We start from the raw sequence: 17,978 nt of genomic DNA, 5'->3' as shown, positions 1-17,978 counted from the left end.
ATTTATGGTGATTTGTCAACAAATAACATTATTTATGTCAATTTTTCGAAAGGTGTACAAACTTTTTTTGCACCTTTTTTAGTTTCGTAATAGTATTTGTTATATAACTTTTTATAGAAATCATCTTTTCATGAGCTTTTTGTAGCAAAATGTTTGGCATGAGTTTCTGAACAAAACGTAGTACTAGGTTCCTGTCAAACTTTATTTTTTTACATGTTTCATCACAAAATGTGCATAGTGCCCAAGGGGTGTAAATACTTTTTTTACATACTGTAGCCGACCGGCGCACGACACCTTAAAATGACTCGTCGAATTGAGCGATTATCATTGAAACTTTATGTGTTGTTATTTGCTCATGATAAAAAAGTAAAACCTTGTTACTAGACTTTCTCGGCTGTATTTGCAATTTGTTAAATACACTAAAAACCACGCAACCACACGCTCGCTCGCAGTGAAGCACGAAGGAAAAGCACCACGCACGCACGCACGCCCACACACGCGCACTTCGAGAAGAGAGAGAGACTTAGCAAAGCGCCACAGCGAATCACGACAGGATGGCCACGCTGCGCCGCACGTTGCCCTGCTGGTGGATGTTGTCGATCGAGGACCACTTTTTCATGCCGTTCTTGAGCGCCTCCGCCGTGGCCTTGTCCTGCATGACGCGGCTCATCGCCTCCAGCTTCTGGGCGCGCTCCTTCGAGAGGGGTTCCGTGGGGAAGGAGAGTTCGTTCGCTTCGGCGAGGGTTCGCAGGTCGAAGTAATACTTGGCGTACACGGACGAGGGCACGTTGATGTTGAACTGGAGCAGTTCGAGAAATTGCCGTTCGAGCTCGTTCATGTCCTCGACGGTGATGTCCTTGAGGATCTGGCAGTAGTCGACGTTCCAGACGGCCTGGTCGTCCCAGACCTTGGAGGCGAGCAGGATCGCGCCGAGGACTATCCGCTTCCAGTTGCAGGGTGCGATGTCGAGTTCGGCGTACGTGAGCAACCGTTCCAGGTAGATCAGCGTGATGATGGCACATTCGGCGGTGAGTTGGGCCGCGTTGAACAGCGTCCGGACAAACTTGTAGATTTGGCGATGTTCGGGGTTGTGCGCGTCGTAATCTTCGGGCACCGGGTCCCGGGTGAGTGGGTGCAGCTTCTCGTCGAAGATGTCTATCCGCCGTTCGCTGGTGCGCGTTTTGATGTGGTAGTAGATGGCGAGCGAGACGCACTTGACCGTGTTCTTCAGGTTCGGCTGGGAGACTGTCGAGTCGTCCAGGTAGATGGTCGAGCAGGAGCTGCTCTTCTTGAGGACGGGTGGTCCTGCAGAACTGGAGCCGCCTCCACCGCCGCCGCCTCCGCCTGTGCTGCCCTGGCTGGCTGCGATCTGGTGCTGGGACTTTTTCCTCGTCATGCCGTTTTCGAGGCTCTGCTTGGACCGCTCGAGGAACATGGTCCCGGCCGACGGGTCCACCGATGGATCGTGCTCGCCGTCATCGCCCTCGCGCTCGGAAATGTGCTGCAGGTTGTTGGTCGAGAGTTCCCCCTCCGGCAGGTGCTCCTCAAACACCGGCGTCTCCTTGGCCTTCCGCGTCGGCGGCGGACTCGAGTACGAACAGCACGAGTTTTTGTTGCCCATTTTTTGTTCTCGTCTAACTTCTAGCAGATTCTAAACTTTGTTATCCTATCGAGACACACACACACACACGCAGAGCTTCTACAGCGCAAAAATTAGGTCGTCGAGCATGGTTCTTCCCGTTTCCTTTCGTATCACTCTTTTTTATTTCATGCAAATGCAACTCTCTACGTTCTACTTTTGGCTTATCTCTTCTCTTATCGCACTTTCTCTGCCTAATCGCGTCGAGTCTAATCTGATAAAAAGCAGCAGCTTGCCAAATCTCTCGTTTGTGCCTTCTTCCCTGGGGTCGGTGACTAATATCGGAAAAAAAATTTCGTTACGTTACAAAACTGGAGAAAATCAGAATTTCGTGTTGCGTTCTTGTTTGCCTAAATGTATAAAAAAATATCTAAAGATCTTTAGTTTGACTAGTACACTCTCTCCCTCCAAGGTAGCGCTAAGTAACTTGTTCTGTACAATCTTAAGCGGTAAAATTTGGCACTGGATCCGCCCCGGGTATGGCCTAGAATCAAGCACTTTTTAAAGTTTAAATAATCTTCCCTACAAAACAACGAATAAGCGATTTTTTTCGAGCTGCGGTTGTGCGTTCGGTTTCCGGAAGGGGGCGAGAAAAAAAACGGAAGAGCAGATTCTGTGGTCACCACCGCTTTCAAGTGGGGATGCTGGACAGGCAGCAAGCGCGCCGGGGTTTGGTCGTTATCGAGCACCGCAAAATTGGGTCCTGAAAGTAGAATGGGAAAAGAGGGGGTTTCTTGTTAAAAAGAGGTAATAATATTCATATTTATATGGGCGGGTTGCCGAATAAGAAAGCTATTTTTGGGAAGGCGCAAACCGCGGTCGATAGGATGAGTTGGTTTGAATTCTCGTTTCAAAGGGAAAATTTTAGCGAAACCCTTTCTAACATCCTGAAAGAATTGCCAGCAAATTTAGCATTCAACATTCAAACAAATGAATTCTTAATTACAGAAACCATTTACAAACGATGTCCTCCATCAAAATGGCCAGCGCCTGTGGATCACGTCCTCATGTTCCGTGCGCCGCCGGTTCGTGATCCGTACGTTTTAATCTCTGAATGGCTCCACACCGCTATTTAGGGGGGTGTTCCGTGTAGCACTCCATCTATGCAGGGTGTAATGCACATTTACCACAACGCGAACCGTGTTAGCAAGAACGTCTTGTCTGGATTATATCAAGCACAGAATAATTTTTCTTATTTTTAATTTTTTTTATAAGTTTATCACGAAAAAATATCCGAACTGATCCTCAAAAAAACATTTTTGCAATTCCGTCTTGAAACTACTTACTTTTCCTGTCATTCTTGAACGACGAAATAGCCTACTTTTCTGTACCAAAAATAACTGAATCGAATAGCAACACTTTTCAAAATAAGTGCTGAAAAGTTCTACTTTTCAGCACTCAAATGGGTGCTGAAAAGTTAAACTTTTCAGGACTTGTTTCGAAAAGTAACACTTTTCAACATTTTTTTTGATTAAAACGATTTATTGACAAAATACATGAAAATTTGACATAAAATTTCACTCAGTGTGTGTTTTTTTGGAATTGCAAAAAATGGTGTATGGAATTCGTTGCAAAACTTGATTTTTTCAGCACTCTTCGTATTTATCCAACTCGGTGAACCTCGTTGGATAAATGTACGACTCGTGCTGAAAAAATCCTCTTTTTGCAACTTGTTGCATAAACTACTATTAAACACAAATAAAAACAAATTACAAATTCATCAAAAAGTTACAATTTTATTCACTGTGCATAACAAATTGTGGCGGCGGCACGCGTCTCGTTCCGCACTGTTGTTGCCAGCAGTAGCAGTCTGGCTGGAGGAGTGTTGCCAAAAAGGCGATACCCCCTTTGGATGGAATGGCTTAGTCTCCTGTTCATTTTTTGTGTGTGTCTACAGAATACACTCTCATAGTGCTAACGACGTGCCGTGGTCTTGGTATTGTGGCGTTGGTGTGGCATTCTGGGAAGAGCAGTTTGGAAATTGTGATTTATTTCTTTAATATTTTTTTTGTATAAAAAAACATAAAAAAATAATATCATTACGATCTTATCCGTTTTCTTCCCAATAAAAATATTTAAAATGAGATAATAATATCATAGATCTGGCAACCCTGTATGAGGTTGAGAGCATATAAATTACCTTTACATATTTTTTGAAAACCGAAATCTTTGAAAAAAAAGTTTCGAATAAATGATGCAAACGACAGTATTTTTTAAAATTTTCAACAGTTGGATGTAAAAAGTATTAAACAGTAGTACACTGCCCATGATCGCATAAATGTCCCATATGCATTTTCATCGTTTTTGAGATATTGATGCAGTTTGGTTCAAAATCGTGTGCTCTTTCAGAAAAGCCTATAACATCCAGTACTTTGTTCTAGAAATCAAGAGGAAATCCATTTTTTTTCGCGAAAACTTGACACGTAGCCTTATGTGTGGGACAAACATCAAATGCGTTTTTCTCAGCTTGCTGTTTTTGCATATGGGACATTTATGCGAACATGGGCAGTACACTTGTTTAAAATAATAAATTTTCAAAAAAAGTAAGTAAAAAAATAGCGGAAAATACCTTTTTTCGGTACTGTGCTTCAACATTCCTCAATTGGTTCAATCACGCTTAAAACTGAGTGCGAAGTTCAAAAATTCTAGCATTTCTAAATTTGAATAATCTAGACTCTGAAATTTTAAAATTTACTAATGCTAATCAAATCTAATCTAATCAGACCCTAGCGCAGCCAATCTTTCGAAGGGATCCTGGAGAGTGCCTTAGGTTAGATGACGCCTAGCACTCTTCTTGTCATTTATTAACATTTGTAGTGCGCCATTGCATCGAAAATGCATTGAAACATCACAAGTGTTAAAGCGGCCAGGCCTACTGCGTAAAGCCGTATCGCAGAGATGACTCGTAATTGGGTTGAGTTTGAGCACTGAGTGTTCGAACAACAACACAATTCTGAATCGACAGGGGAGGAAGAAGCGTGGGGACACACCACCATACGCTCCGAGATTTGGTTGTATTCGTTGGGAGCACCATGCTAAGAAGGTTTGGTACTCCGGGACCCTCTGGGATGGGACATTGTATTTCCACGAATGCCCTGGACACTATTTGCCGTGGTTATAGCGCCACAACTCGCTCTCTGTAACTGTATTACTTATTCCAGTCCACACTCACCAAGTCGTCATGGCCTAGTGGTTAGCATTTTTGCTTACCAATCCAAAGGACGGGGGATCGAACTCCGCCTCGAGCGACTTTGATTTTTCGTTCATATTCATCATTTCAAATTAATGTGTTCTTAACTTTCTCGTTGGGAGCAGATGGGCATCGAACCCAGAACCATTCGCTTACAAAGCGAACACCGTAACCAGTCAGCCACGGCCGCTCCTAAATTTTAAAATTTACTAATGCTAAAACTTTAAACTCTAAACTAATTCAAAAAATTTCATATTCTCAAATTCTAAAAATTAAACAATTTTAAAATTCTAGAATTTTAAAAAAAATAAAAAAGATATATTTTTTAATTTTGAAATTCAATTTCTCTATCTTTTTTTTTTAAAAAAAAGTTTTTTTTTGAAAAAAGAAAATGACGAAAAACGCAAAACTTTGGGGTGGTGTCAAAAAGAAAGGGTGGTCCAATTTGGTTCAAAATCGGGTTTCTAACATTTTTCGATATCAATAGTTTTCACCAAATTTGAACTACATCAGAGAAAGTGCAAATGACCTATATTTTAGGTTAGAAATCTAAATTTAAAGAAAGATGGAAAATTAAATCAATTCTTTATTCTTGATTGGATTTTTGACTTTCGAATCATTAGGCATATTTTATTTAAAGTTTTTGTCTCCCCCCCTTCAAAATTGGCCCAAAAAACCAGGAGGCAAAAAAATATTTTTTCAAAAAACTTCTAAATTTCAATGGAATTTGAACAGTGATCAGCTGAAATCAACTTAAATTAATTTGGTTATTGGTTAACATTCTATATTAACTAATGCAGGTTGAAAATATGAATAGTTGCAGAGAAATTTAATTTTGAATCCAAAAATTAGTGGTGCTCTGGAGTAACCATGGGCGTTAGAAGGTTAAAAATCTTTTGATTTTTTAAAAATTGTCGATGTTTATTATCGCAATTTTTTTCGCTAAAAGTTACATTTTTTGAAAACTAATGATTGCAAAACATCTGAACTAGCGAGGGGGGCCCCCTCGACGAGGGACAAAAACTTGGAAAAATATTTGCATCGGCCTTAAGATAATAAAATTCAGAATTTTTGAAAATTTTGGAAATCAAATTATATTAAAAAATTTAATTGAGGAATTTAAGAATTAAAAAAAAACTAGAATTTTAAATTTTTGTTTTCTTGATTTTTTTTCAATAAGGATTTTATAAATTATGTTTTTTTTTATTTTTGAATTTTAAGTTTTTTGAATATTTTATGTTTAAATTACTGATTTTTAGATTCATAAATTTTTGTAAACAGTCCAGATTCGATTATCCGAAGGCCTCGGACAAGTTTCACTTCGGATAATCAAATCGCGTTTTCCGTTGTCTTATTTTTTTATTCTTAAGCTAAACTATGACCCATAAATTACCTTAAAATGATTCAGAACGTTCAAATCCAACATGGCGGCTTAAATGGCATTGATGAAATATTGAAAAAATGCATTTACAGTCCTGACTCGATTATCTGAAATCCTTGGAAAAAAATGAATTCGGTTCGGACATTCAAATCTTCGGATAATCGAATCACGAAAAAAATTGTTTACTGTCTTATTTTTGACTGTCGAGCTCAAATATGACCCCTAAACTACTATAAAGCGATTTAGAATGTTTAAATCCAAGATGGCGGTCAAAAATAAATGGCGGTCAAAAATGGCGGTGATGAAATATTAAAAAACGCATTTTGTAATTTAATGAGCAATTAATAACTAAAATTTGATTAAAATGGGGTCACACAACTCGAATTTTATGTTGACAGTAAGAAAATAAAATAATATATATTTTTTCGTGATTCGATTATCCGAAGTCCTATACAAACTTTCGGATAATCGAACTTCGGATAATCAAACCTTCGAATAATCGAGGCATCGGATAATCGAGTTTGAACTGTAGTTGTATTTTTAAATATCTAAATTCCTGATTTTATTTTTTTGAAAATCCCAATTTTAAAATATTCGATTTTTTTAATGTTTGTAATTTTGAATTTCTTAACTCCTAAATTTTTATATTTCTGTGTTTAAATTTTGTTCTCACCAATTACCAATTTTTTATGTTGATGGCCATAAGGCTTATTTAGGGCGCCCCAGACATTCATTGCCAAAAAATCGACCAAATCTATGCGAAATGTAGAAAATTTTCGTTTTCCTCTTAAAAAGGTGGAGCATCAACACTTTTTGATTTGTAAATCCGTTTAGTTACACCATTGCAAAATAAGACGAGAGCGTTCTGGTAAAAACAACAACAATATTGAGGGTTCAATCCAATTAAAAAAAATGGCTTGAAAAACCTCGAATAAGCAACCAATTATTCTAAAACTAAGAAACTGAGCTCTTCAAAAGCATTTTTTCTTGATTGAATAAAAATTCTCAAATCACCCTATTGATGCACCAGCCACTTTTAAAGCTCGTGCCAGCTGATTTTGTGGGTTAGAGTAGCATGTTTCACACAGACAGAATGATGGTCCATTCTCGGTTACGTCTCCGCATTTTACCCCACTCGTTCCCCTGCTCAAAACTGGGCCAGTAGTTTTACGATGCTCAACAAAGTCGAAAAAGGATGGCGTGTCTGCAGTCGATTCATTTGTCCTCTTGTTTTTTCTCTTCTGAAATGCACCGCTGAAGACCATGTTCGGCACTTGAAGCGTTGCTCGACTCGACCCATTTGGCACGCGGACAGAGGATTCTCCGCCGTGCTGGTCTTGGTTTGTGTCCTTTTCCCACACTTGCAGTAAAGAAGTGAGGTAAACGGATTATTTTGATGAAAAATTAAAGTTTTTTCCAGAGTTAAATACTTTGTTTTCGAGGAAGTAATACCAAAATTTATTTAGATAACTTTATTGAAAAAAAAACTTCAAAAAAATTCACCCTCGAATCCCCTCTCAATGCAGTTCAATTCTTTTTGTTTGGGGATCCTTCTTTTAAAAAATGGATAAAAGCAACGAGTTGTGCTAGAAATAGGTCACAGTAATGGTTTTCACCCTATTGACTCAGGTCAGGGGTTTATGATCTCTGTATAATACGAATTGCACATGAAACTGTATAAAGAAGTAATGCAAAATTTGAATGATGTTGTTAAATCAAGCACGAAGAAGTTCATCGATTGACATTTTACTTTTAGTAACAAACAAGCTTATTTCAAATTGTTCAAAAGGTCTTGAAAACATAATTTTCTGCAACCTTGACCCAATATTGGTTCCGCTCCAATTGCACTCGATATTTGCAATTCCAATTGAATTTCCTTCGATTCTCCGCCGGCGCTTTCATTATGTTCCCTACCCAAAGAACTGTTTCGTCTCAGTGCAAATAACCAGACCCGATGATAATGCCATTTGCAGGCTTAGTATTTGCTAAAATAATTAAAACAAAATTAAGCAATCCCACAAGCGCGCCCCTCTCCTCCAGCGAATTTTCATATGTCTACAAGATTATCAGCTGGCCAAATAATTAGCTGTGAACATTTGCGCGTGCACTTAATTGAAGTAAGGAATGCCATCTTAATTTACTACTTTGTGTAGTTCATAATGACAATGAGCTTCTAGGTTGTTATCGGGTGATGTAAAGTTGGTTTTTATTTGATCAGGTTAACTTTTAATTCAATAATATAATTCTTGATTGAGTGTAACTATTGTTTTCTGAATAGTCCTTATTATCACCGAATCGACCAGAAAATCCCTTCTGAAGAAACTGATTTTCGAATGGTTTTATAGCACTTTTCTATGGACAGCCCCCAAATTTATATGGAGAGCAAGGTTTCGATTAATTCAACCATATCATGTTAAATTGCAATGCTTTCACTTAGAATATATTTTTTGAAAATATAGTAAGAAACCATTCATAAACCACGTGGACATATTTTTTTTTTTAAATCTCAGACCTCCCCCTCTCGTGGACAATTTTCATTCAAAATAAATCTTTTTTGAATGGAGCGTGAACAATCGCTGAACCCCCCTCCCCCCGGGTGTCCACGTGGTTTATGGATGATCCCAAAGTTTCAAAGTATAAATATGTACTTAAAAATTGTTCACAAAAACCGTAATTTTCGAAAATACTAAAATTTTCATGATTTGCAATATGGGTATCAAACGAAGCGAAATTTTTAATGCTTCATACATACATTCAAATTGTGTATGCTTCATACAAAATTTTGCGTCGTTTGATATCCATATTGCAAATTGATAAAAAAAAAGATTTTTTAAATAAGGTATTTTGTAATTTTTTTTATTTTTTACAAAAAAAAAACTCTAATCAAGTGAAAAAACAAACAAAATTTCGCTTCGTTTGATACCCATATTGCACATTTTGAAAATTTGAGTATTTTCGAAAAATACGGTATTTTGTGAAAAATTTTATATTTGACAAAAAAAGCTTACATAAAGTGAAAAAGCATATGAGCAATTCCAGCTCAAATCAGGAATTTTTCTGGTACTTTTGTACCCGACCCCCTCCGATTTCAATGAAACTTTGTAGACATGTTATCCTAGGCCTATATAAGCCATTTTTGTGTATATGGAGCTAATTGTACTCGAAAATAACATTTGAGAAGGGCGTAAGTTATTTAGATATTTTTGTATTCTGTAATTTAAAAATGACTGTATCTCGAAGCCGTTGTGTCGTATCAAAAAGTGGTCAAAGACAAACTTGTAGCAAATTGGACGGGCTTTCTGAAAAAAATACACTGAAAGAAAAATACACGTCACTTCTAGGGGATTTTTCAATTTTTATGTTTTAAAGTTAAATTTTAAGGTGAAGTCACGATTTTTTTTCGTTCAAAATTTTTGTGAAGATAGCCTAAGATGTTACAAAAAGACTCACGAAAAATGCAGGATGGTATGTCTCTCCTGAAAAAATCCAAAAATCATTTACTTAAACTGTTTTTTTGAAAAGTGGTCTAAACGTCAAAATTTTCAAAAACTGACAGTGGGAATCGATTCTCCAGACAATTTTACATAAAAGTCTCCATATTGACCATTGTCCTAAGTCCAATCCTTGCGAAGTTACAGCGGTTTTAAAAATAAAAAGTTTGAAAAACAGCTTTTTTGGTGGTTTTTGGCATTTCCTATATGAAAGACTTGATTTTTCAGTCTCGAAAATATTTTTACCGGAAAGCTCGTCCAATTTCCCATAAGTTTGCCTTTGACCACATTTCAATTGGAAGCATGGGCTTACTGATATATGCTCATAACTTAAAACAGAATATTTTTTTCAGTGTGGTAGAAATCTTGATAGTAAATCATCTTACGTAAATATTAAAACGAGTAAAATTGAAAAGGTGTCAAAGGCAAACTTATGGGAAATTGGACGACCATTCCGGTAAAAATATTTTCGAGACTTAAAAATCAAGTCTGTCATATAGGAAATGCCAAAAACCACCAAAAAAGCTGTTTTTTCAACATTTTTATTTTTAAAACCGCTGTAACTTCGCAAGGATTGGACTTAGGACAATGGACAATATGGAGACTTTTAAGTAAAATTGTCTGGAGAATCGATTCCCACTATCGGTTTTAAAAATTTTGACGTTTAGACCACTTTTCAAAAAAAAAAAACAGTTTTAGTAAATGATTTTTGGATTTTTTTAGGAAAGACATACCATCCTGCATTGAGTCTTTTTGTAACATTTTAGGCTATTTCCTCAAAGATTTTGAATGAAAAAAAAAATCGTGACTTCACCTTAAAATTTAACTTTAAAACATAAAAATTTAAAAATCCCATAGAAGTGACGCGTATTTTTCTCTCAGTGCATTTTTTTCAGAAAGCTCGTCCAATTTCCTACAAGTTTGTCTTTGACCACTTTTTGGTTCGATGCAACGGCTTCGAGATACAGTCATTTTTAAATTACAGAATACAAAAATATCTAAATAACTTACGCCCTTCTCAAATGTTATTTTCGAGTACAATTGGCTCCATATGCACAAAAATGGCTTTTTTAGGCCTAGGATAACATGTCTACAAAGTTTCATTGAAATCGGAGGGGGTCGGGTACAAAAGTACCAGAAAAATTCATGATTTGAGCTGGAATTGCTCATATGAATTTCGTTTGATACTCATATTGCTAATTATGAAAATTTTAGTACTTTTGAAAAAATACGGTATTTTGTGAACAATTTCGTTTCGTTTCGTTTTCGTTTTACGGAGCAAGGTGGGGGACGCGGCCTCAAGTCAGTCCAAGTCCGGTTTCTTGTGGAAAATAGGGTAGTGGCCGAACTAGTATTGCATACCAAATGAACACCACCGGAAGATATAGAGGATCAGGAGGGGGAAGGTGAAAGAAAATTAGTGTAGGTGTGAGTAGTAAGAACTTGGATGACTTAAGCAGTTACGTTAATCTAAGTTTAACACTGAATAGAGGAAATCTGAAATTATGATTCAAAGTAAAAAGGCCCGGAAGAAATTGAATTATTAGTTAATTAAATAAGAAAATGTAAATAATCGGAGATTTATACAAAGGACTCCTTTGATGTATTTCAAATTTAAAGGAAATTTAAAAAAAAACTGGAAACCGAAAGATGAAAACTAACTTGTCTATGGAATATAAATCTTGATGCATTTTTTTCTGGGCCCCGTCCTGTCGCGTCTGTCAGTAGTCTTATCGTACATTACAACTAGAAGCAGATGTGCAAATGAAATAGTACACTTCGACCAGTTTAACCATTGATTAAAGTCCAATCTATTATTTACGCAAAACAAACATTTATCAACAACCTAAACTAAACTTTCTGAAAGAAACTTGAATCTCAAACTCCCAAATGCCAAACATTCCTTTACCTTGTTTTTAACCCAATAAACATAACTGAACAGTTCATACTTTACAAGTTGAACACTCGTTGTTAAGACGACTATTTCCGTAGTAACAGTTCAATAGGGCGAATCTGCATTTGTAAACAAGCAGTCTATCCCCCTCTTACTTGACGTGAACTGTCACTTGAGCGAAAGGGATAGACTGTCTGTCCACAAATGCAGACGCGCTCCATTGAACTGTTATTACGGATTTCGTGCCTTCCATTTCATTAGGGCACAGAAGCTCTGCAAACAAGAGTGTATCCCTATCATACATTATGTAAACTGTCATTTGAGTGAGAGAGATGCATCCCTGTTCACAAAAACCATGTGTCCCTTTGAAATGTTAGGCTCCATTTCATCGTCAAAACTCCAGTAGATTCTCGATTCGCAACAATGGTCGATACAACCATAATCCGAAAACCGTTTGTTTAACAGATTAACGAATTTTGTCCGATAGCATTTCATTACTGATTGATCGAGACTCTATGGATTTTTTTGACTATTCCGAATGGTTAGCATACCACATAAATTGAAATCAGAGATTCTGAAAGCATTACTTAACTCACTTACACACAGATGGAGTCTGGAACTGTTAAACAACCTAAAGTTACAAAAAAATACTAACTATTCTGAGCGCCTTGCAACAAAACTAATTTATCAAAATACCAAATCCTAACCTAACACCCACTTTGAAAAAAACGAAAAAAATCACAATGCCTAGAAGAGGCCTCTCTTACTGTTTTGTGTAAGCGTTGCTGTGCTTTATGAATTTCTACCTAAGCTAACGACGTATCAAAAAGATTAAAACCTGTTCAAAGCAGATTTTACAAACAAGAATATTGAGATGCAAATAAAAAAAAATCAATATCTTGCAATTTTACATAGTACAATAGTTGTGATTTCTATCAACACAAGTATATAAATATAAAATAAATGTGTGATATATATCAACATCGGAAACCATCTTTGCAAATAGCCCTGAAACGACGGCAACGTGTGGCTCCATCTCCAGGGAAATACGGTATTTTGTGAACAATTTAGTACTTAAAAAAATCTAATAAAGTGAAAAAGCATAGAACTATCGTTATCGAGCCTCGATAATTTTATCATTAACAACCTTGATGGAGACTTTTATGGCTTTTTTGGAACATAAGGAATTGATAGACACAAAAATACAATGAAAAATCGATTTGCAAAATTCTAGAGAATTGCTCTGTGCAAGATTTGAAAAAAAAAAAACGTAGTTTCTCAAAAAGGCTTTCAAAGGAAAAATAAATAAATAAAAATTTACTGTTTTTTGCTGTTGTGTTCAAACCTTTCCCTAAGCATTAAACCAAAACAGAGCCTACAGTGGGGTGACAATAAAAAAAATCGATCTCAGGGATACCCCCTGATTCGATTCCTTAGGCAAAAATAAGTACCTGTGAAAATTTGGAGCAAAATCGGTTAAGGTTTAAGGTTTTTGGATGAAAAAAAAAATATTTATATATATATATATATGCAAAAAATTATCTTACAATCGCTAATAACTCGTCAAGGGTTAACTCGGATCGTTTTGCGGTCTTCGACAAAGATTGTCATAAAAATTTACTTAAGAATCTCACCTTTGACAATGATCCGACACATTTAACGTCACCTTCTCGAAAAAAAAAACGAAACTATTGGCACTACGCCCCCCGGGGCATGGCCTTCCTCTAACGTGGGATTTCTGCTCCAGCGCCTCTGACGAGACAGGAGAAACCGGGACCGACGTTTTACTTCACCATCCGATAGAAGCTCAGTGGATAAGGCGGGAATCGAACCCGCGTCTCATAGCATCATCGGCAGGGTTAGTGAAATTTCGCGATTTCGCGGACAGCGTGAAATCCGCGAAATTTGGCATTGTCCGCGAAATCCCGTGAAATTTTATGTTTGTGTGAAAATGTAACAATTTTTCATAAAATAACTTATCAAACTCAAAAAGGAATAAAAATTATGGTATGAACTACTGTAGAATTAAGCGAGTGAACATCCTGGTTTAATTACTAATATGGGGTTAATGATTTTTTACGGTTTCGTAGACGACGTGAAATTCGGTTTCGTAGACAGCGTGAAAGGCAAAAAAATAAAAAATATAAATATTGAAATAACAAGCCATAGTTTCAACTTTTGCATTGAAATAGTAGTTTATGCAACAAGTTGCAAAAAGAGGATTTTTTCAGCACGAGTCGAACATTTATCCAACGAGGTTCACCGAGTTGGATAAATACGAAGAGTGCTGAAAAAATCAAGTTTTGCAACGAGTTCCATACAACATTTTTTGCAAATCCGAAAAACACCAATTGAGTGAAATTTTAAGTCTAATTTTCATGTATTTTGTCAATAAATCGTTTAAATCAAAAAAATGTTGAAAAGAGTTACTTTTCGAAATAAGTGCTGAAAAGTTCAACTTTTCAGCACCCATTTCAGTGCTGAAAAGTAGAACTTTTCAGCATTTATTTTGAAAAGTGTTGCTATTCGATTCTGTTATTTTTGGTACAGAAAAGTAGGCTATTTCGTCGTTCAAGAATGACAGGAAAAGTAAGTAGTTTCACGACGGAATTGCAAAAAAGTGTTTTAAAATGCATTTTAGACTAGTTCAGTAGTTTTGCAATCATTAGTTTTCAAAAAATGTAAGATTTGACGAAAATAAAAATTTTAGCAGAAAAAAAAACATTTTGCGATAACAAACATCGAAAATTATCAAAAATTCGAAAGGTTTTTAAATCAACCCAAACATTCTTAAAATGATCCCAAACATTCTTAAAATGATCCCAAACATTCTAAAAATGGAATGAAAAACGCAGGGGAATGAATTTTAAATTTATTTCAGCTGATCCATTGAAATTTTTAAGTTTTTCGAAATAATATTTTTTGTCCCCTGATTTTTCGGGCCATCTTCGAAGGGAGGGGGAGGGAGGAGGGACAAAAACTTTTAGTAAAATTTGTACCAGCCTAACAACTAATAAATATTTCTCCAAAAAGAAAAGAAATTTTATTAGTTTTCAATTAAAAAGCTTGATTATATATGTGTGTCAAGTTTATATGAACCATTTGAAGAAATGAGATTTTTGAGTTTTTCAAAAACTATCAATATTTAGTAATATTTTCATTCGATGTATTAAAAATTTTAGTGCTATTTTATTTGAAATGCAAAGTTTTGAAATAAATTAAAAGAATCAAGCTTTGTTTTATTCAAAATAAAATTAAGAGTATTTTTTATCTTTGGAATCATATTTTAAAAATATAACAAATTTTTTTTGGGCCTGTTAAATTTTAACAATATTTGTTTATTTGGGTGGATTGCCGTGAAAGTTAAAAAATTCTACTTTTTTGTTTTCTCTTCTCATTTAGAATATAAATTTCGATTTTGTTAAAAATTACATTATTTTTGCAAAATGTTTATAAATTTATTTTTTGAAAAATGAGCTAAAACCCTTAAAAAATATGTTTTATGGGCTAAATGACTCAGAAAATTCAATTTATTTTACTCATTTTGACTGGACAAATCTAGCTATGATATGAAATTCAATAAAATGTAAAATGATATAACAGAAGCAAATTAGCGAAAACATTTGAGCTTTGTTAGTCAAATATTAAAAGAGCAGTTCAGTAAATGAGAATACGCGTGCTCTACATTTTGTTTCAAAATAAATTTAGAGCCCATCCAATAACCAAGAAGATTTTTTTTTTGAAAATTGGAAGAATTTTTTACATAATAATACATAATGAAGCATAAAAAGTAGTTTCTGTGGTTTAAACATAGGATTTTCAGAGTTATTTTAACATTTTTCAAGTTCCGCGAAATTTGCGTGAAATTTGGTGTTTTGAAATTGAGGTGTCCGTGAAATTTGCAATTTTCGAGCGTGAAAAATCACTAAGCCTAATCATCGGGATCGGCAGCCGAAGCCGCTACCCCTGCGCCACGAGACCCACCACCTTCTCGTGGAATTCTGATTTTTTTGCTTTTCTCCATACATTTTTGCAAATTTTCTTATACAAGCTTCAACGACCAATATCGACCCTTAACCGGTTTGGCTCAAAATTGGCAGTTTCTTATTTTTAGCTAAAGAATCGAGCCAAGGGTTCTCTCTTAAGATTTTCCAAAATTTTCAATTTTTCTAGTCACCCTAGTGTACCGTCCTCTTGACGCCACATAAGCTGCCACACCGGGATTAGGGATGTTCCACTTCAATTTCTTAGCCAGAAATCCGATAGCCCCTGCTTGACTTTCGCCCTAATTGGTGCTTGAGCGTTTCTTCGTGCGCTCTCATCGCATCAACGCCTAGAGGTGACACGGAGTACAATAAAAAAAAAAGAACGACCCCGCATAAAGAGATTAGCCCAGCGGCAGCGTGACCTGGCCAAACTGACCACCTGTACGAGGCGCGTCGTCGCGGTGTTGCTTTTCACGCTACCCCCCAATAAAGCGAGGGTAACTGGCTCTGTAGTTGGATTATTGTTTTTTTTGTAACTCAAACTAAATTTTTTTCAATATCAGCAAAATTAAGCACCGAAATAGACCCCCTTTACCCTGATTTAAACAAAGTGCCAAACAGCGATTACGATTACCGCATAATTACAGCCCGCGGCAGGCTTGGTGACTTTTTGTCGGTCGTGGGAAATTACATCAGAGCATTTGCCTGGCACACTCGAGAGGAGGGCCGCCTCCTTGCGATAAGCGCGGGACCGCTCACAAAACCTGTCCGCGAACCAGTCTCCGTCAGGGGTGACTCAGAGATGTGACGATTTGGACAGGTGACAGTTTTCACATGGAGAAAGGATTCGAATGATTGTAGGAACATTTGATTAAATTTACGTTATATTTTTGTTAAAGTTATGGTAAGCAAACAGCAATTATTAGAAAAGTTAAGTTTTTCATTGTTTTGATCAGACGCCCTCAAAATTCAACATTCCTGAATGAAGCCAACCAGAGTTATTTGAAAAGAAAAAAAAAAGTTTGGTCGCAAACGTGTTTTTGCCACAGACGAGCGATTAATTCCCCGAAAGTTGAATGACATAAGAAGTAGCTTGAGCACAATCAAACGTACGCAGTCATCAATCGTATCAAATCAATTTGATTGCTAGAAGCGAAAGATTTTGTGTTGTTATAGCACTGTAACAAATGATACAATAAGTATCGCCAAGTCGAACTGTTCTATACTTGTAATAGTACACGAGAGGTATTTCCATCATCTTAAAAACCCTAAAAAATCACTTTTTAAAACCATTTGGAAACATTTATTTGCAATTTCATGATCATGATAATTTTCGTTGCACATTCCGGAAATTCCCCTGCTGGCCAACCAGTTACGGAGTGGTCAGATTGGGTCAATGGACGTTGAACCGCAGGGTGACCACTCAAAACCCCATTTTAAAATTCCCGATCTTTCTCCGACTTTTCCATAGAACCAAAAATTTGGCATTTCTTTTCTAAATAAATATTTCAAACAAAAAAAAATTGAATCAAGACTAACAATTCAAAAGGGCGTAATATTGAATGTTTAACCCTTTTGAAATGTTAGTCTTGATTTAAAAATTTTGAACATATTTTTTTCGAAAGGATCGGAAAATTTCACGACTGTTTCATATTTTAACATCGAAAATCGGACCATTAGTTGCTGAGATATCGACGTTAGAAAATGGTGGTGTTTTTGGGTGAGACTTAAAAAACATCAATTTTCCTGTTTTTAAACCTTTGCATGGCAATATCTCTGCAACAAAGCTCAAAAAAGATGATAATGTTATGTTAAAATATTTTTTTCAAAAGTGGGCAAACATGGGCACTAATTTTAAAAATGAATAACTGCGACTATTTTCAAAAAAGTTATTTAAAAATGGCTATAACTTAAAAACAATGCACTTTATCAAAATTTCACTAAAGTACTTATTGATTGCAAATTCGATTTTACATCGAAAAATGAAGTTGAAAAATGTTTGCGACCAATATTTCGATGTTTTGAAATTTTTTTATTGTTTCAAAAAATCATAACTCGGTTAAAGATGTTTCGCACATTCTGCAAAATTCTGAAAAGTTGGCATTTGATGTCCTCTAAAACAGAAAATGAAAAAAATATAAAAATAATGTTTTTTGCAAATCAAGTTTTAGTGAAAATTTAAAATCACCAAAAAAAAATTTACCGTGTATTATTTTTTTCAGTGTAGTCCATTGCCGAAGACACCAAATCGATCAGAAAATTCCTTCAGAAGATACAATTTTTTTTTAATTTACACATATCATTTTTGTATGGACAGTAGGGTGCCCAGAATATGGGACTATTGTTCCTTGACCTATTTTAGGACTCTGGGCCAAATATGAGCAAAATCGTTCATCA

The 17,978-nt window shown here is 36.0% G+C and overlaps 1 protein-coding gene across 2 annotated transcripts in view; it reads right to left on the bottom strand.

Annotated features, from left to right (window-relative positions):
- Positions 1–321: 321 nt before the first annotated feature.
- The window catches only part of LOC120418406 (cyclin-Y-like protein 1), a 36,433-nt gene continuing 18,776 nt past the window's right edge, over positions 322–17,978 (bottom strand). For both annotated transcript variants that reach the window (XM_039580782.2, XM_039580783.2), the window contains one exon: positions 322–2,342. In XM_039580782.2, the coding sequence (XP_039436716.1) occupies positions 545–1,621 (1,077 nt within the window). In that variant the 5' untranslated portion in view covers positions 1,622–2,342 and the 3' untranslated portion in view covers positions 322–544. The remainder of the gene's footprint in view (positions 2,343–17,978) is intronic.

This window comes from Culex pipiens, chromosome 2 (assembly GCF_016801865.2).
Source record: "Culex pipiens pallens isolate TS chromosome 2, TS_CPP_V2, whole genome shotgun sequence".
In the NCBI taxonomy this organism is placed as follows: Eukaryota; Metazoa; Arthropoda; class Insecta; order Diptera; family Culicidae; genus Culex; species Culex pipiens.
Note: the sequence above shows the minus strand (reverse complement) of the source record. Positions and strands in the feature narration are given on the sequence as shown.